We start from the raw sequence: 2912 nt of genomic DNA, 5'->3' as shown, positions 1-2912 counted from the left end.
CAGATTCAGCATTGATAACAGTTGTTCTACTTCACTTTGACCCTTAAGGTTATTTATTATCTATTAACTGTCCTCCATTCATCTGTCCTACAATCAGTTAGTCATGTTATTATCCTCATATTTATTCTTATACTATAATCAGTAAAATCATTAATGGTCATAAGTTTAGTATTAGCCCTATCTACTTTTTATGTATCAGAGTTTTTATTTGTTTTGTAAAAGTATTGATGAAGAAGAAAGTTTGATTTATTTATATTTAGTGTTTGAGATATGTGTATCATAGCAGTCAGGTTTACTTTTTTATTGAGTGGTATATATGTAATTTTTTTCATTAAAGCCACTCATTTTTAGCACTTCTTTTATGAGTTTTGACAATTTTCTTTCCAAGACACTTTGTTAAGTCCATGTTCTACATTCATATAACAGAACTGAATGCAGAACCACCTGAAAGAAATTACATTTCAATTTAGTGAAAACTTAGATTTCCAAACCGTTGATAATTTATTTAAAGCTGCCCAAGCTTTACTGATTCAGATATGAATATCACTTGCAGACAGATCTTCCTTTTTTTTCAGTTTTCATTCTGAGTAAATCCATTAACATTTTTCAAGGATTTTCCAGATGTGAAGTTAAGGTTTCCACTCTGATTGTACATTATATATTATGTTTTGTCCAAGTTCACATTGAGACCAACGTCTTTAGCAGTACTTTCAAGGCTGTACAAGAGAGACTCTGCATCACAAACTTCATTTGTAAGTAGTACCAAGTCACCAGCACAGCCAGCATCTGTGATAGTTACAGTTGAAAAGAGTCTGCTTTTGACTGATAGAAGAGTGAATCCTTTGTCATTCAGCTCCTCTACAGAGGTGCATAAAACATAATCTAGATATATGATAAACAGGTAAGATGTCAAGGTGTCACACTGGAGGATACCAGCCACTATGTCAAAAAACTCATTCTTGCCATCTGGACAACAAACTATAGATTGAAGATTTCTATACAACATGATAGTATTGACAGTTTCCTTTGGGATACCATATGCAAAGCGTATTTCTTCCATTTTTCCTCTATGTATCAAGTCAAAGACCCTAGAAAAGTCTACAAATAGGACTGCTTTCAGGTTCCGTACACAAACTCCTTCAATAACATTTCGGTCTGTAAGAATCTGGGCAAATGTTGATCCATTTCTTTGAAAGCCATTCTGGCTTTTATGCAAGATTTTTTTCCTGTCTCTGGCTGGGTACAGTTGAGTAGCTTGGCATTGTAAACTTTGGCAGATATGACAGTGAGAGTAATCTTCCTGTAGGTTTTGGTGACACTGAGATCTCCCTTTTTTTGACATGAGAGGATGCACTCTTTATTCCATTTTTCTGTATGGTTTTGATGGTACATAGCATTATAGAGTTGAAGGAGAATATCGTTAAATCTCCCTGTTTCCGAACTTATACAAGAATTTTTTGTGCTGCTCCGGACATCTCCTTGAGATAAAACTATGAAAATATACTTTTTTATGGTAATTTACCACCAATATGATAGGTCATCAGAAAAGGAAAAACAAGATTCACTGGACACTGCTGGAGAGCAAAACATAAGTTCATCAGTGACGTTCTTCTTTGGGAACTGAAACATGGGTACACAAATGTTGGCAGACCACATTGAACCTACAACTGTGTGAGTGCACCCAAGAAGACATACCAAGTACAATGGCAAACCAAAAAGACTGGAGAGAATGTGTCATAATGATCTAAGCAATTAGTAGAACCAAACGATAATGATGTTTTAGCATGTCATTATAATATTGTGTTATCATAGAATATCTGCTCAATTTGCTGATGAGTTAAAAATTCTAATTGGAATATTCTTAACTAAGTTATCTTTAATAGATTTAGGATTGTTAGAATGCTCATACTCTTTGATCATTGTTACTATGGAGACCAGTAAAAAAGACTATTTGACTAAGGTGCACAGATTCTCTTCGTGGTTTCCTACTTTACTTACAATGATTCACATGGAGTTCCTAATACCGGTTGTATATTGCACACCTTAATTACACTACACAAAAGATATGTATAATATTAGTGTAAAGTCAAAAAACAAACAAAAAGAACAGGATATGAGGAATATAGTAACACACACACATATTCACAAACACTCACACACATACATTCAGAAACATATACACACATGTACTCAAGCCCACTGATAAAATGTTTCCAAGGCAGAACAAGACTGCTTTTGGGCCTTCATGAAAGAAGAGGGATCATCTTAAGGTCCATTTGAACTTTAAACTATCAAGTCTATATAATAACAATAAATGCATAATAAATGCAATTTTTCCTTTTTTTGCAGAAAATATGGTTATTATGATATGTTTAGACAAAGTGGAGATCTTTTTATGTATGATTACAAAATTATAATTGAGTATGATGTGTAATGTCAGGCTATCTAAATATAATGATGGGTAAATTTTCGTAAATGCTTTAATCTTTGGTCTCCTAAGTGACCAGGTAACAATATACTTTATACAGAATATCAATAACCTTAATCAACTAATGAGATGTGCTTTCCTGGTTTTTGATCTACAAAATTTCTTATAAATCAATTTCTCTGGCAATGTTTGATTCAATACTCGCTCTTGCTAAATTAACACAATGTTTCTGAAAAGTGGTTGGACCTTAAGAATCTGTTATTATGACTGAGTTTGTGAAAAAGTTTTTTTCTACTAATGCCACTAGGCTGGAATTGTCAATGATCATGATTTGCAGTTAACACAAGTATTTGGAAATATCTGTAAAAGTATTTTGTTTGTCAATAAATTTAACAATTCTAAAAAGTTTCGGTTTTGGTTCACCAAAATTTGTTTTAAAAACTGACTGTAAATATTGCATCTCTTTTGCACAATCTTCATCATT

General features: G+C 32.8%; 1 protein-coding gene across 1 annotated transcript; it reads right to left on the bottom strand.

Moving 5' to 3' along the window:
- Positions 1 to 661: 661 nt before the first annotated feature.
- On the bottom strand, positions 662 to 1342 carry LOC106875074 (uncharacterized). Its single transcript, XM_014923039.1, has one exon. It carries the CDS (start codon positions 1340 to 1342, stop codon positions 662 to 664), a length of 681 nt encoding a protein of 226 aa, XP_014778525.1.
- Positions 1343 to 2912: the final 1570 nt, after the last annotated feature.

The sequence above is a fragment of the Octopus bimaculoides genome, chromosome 10 (genome assembly GCF_001194135.2).
Source record: "Octopus bimaculoides isolate UCB-OBI-ISO-001 chromosome 10, ASM119413v2, whole genome shotgun sequence".
Lineage (NCBI taxonomy): Eukaryota > Metazoa > Mollusca > Cephalopoda > Octopoda > Octopodidae > Octopus > Octopus bimaculoides.
This window is presented reverse-complemented; position numbering and strand designations above follow the sequence as displayed.

Coding starts and splice junctions, on each gene's coding strand:
- LOC106875074 (XM_014923039.1), bottom strand. CDS start 1,342: ATGTCAAAAAAAGGGAGATCTCAGTGTCACCAAAACCTACAGGAAGAT.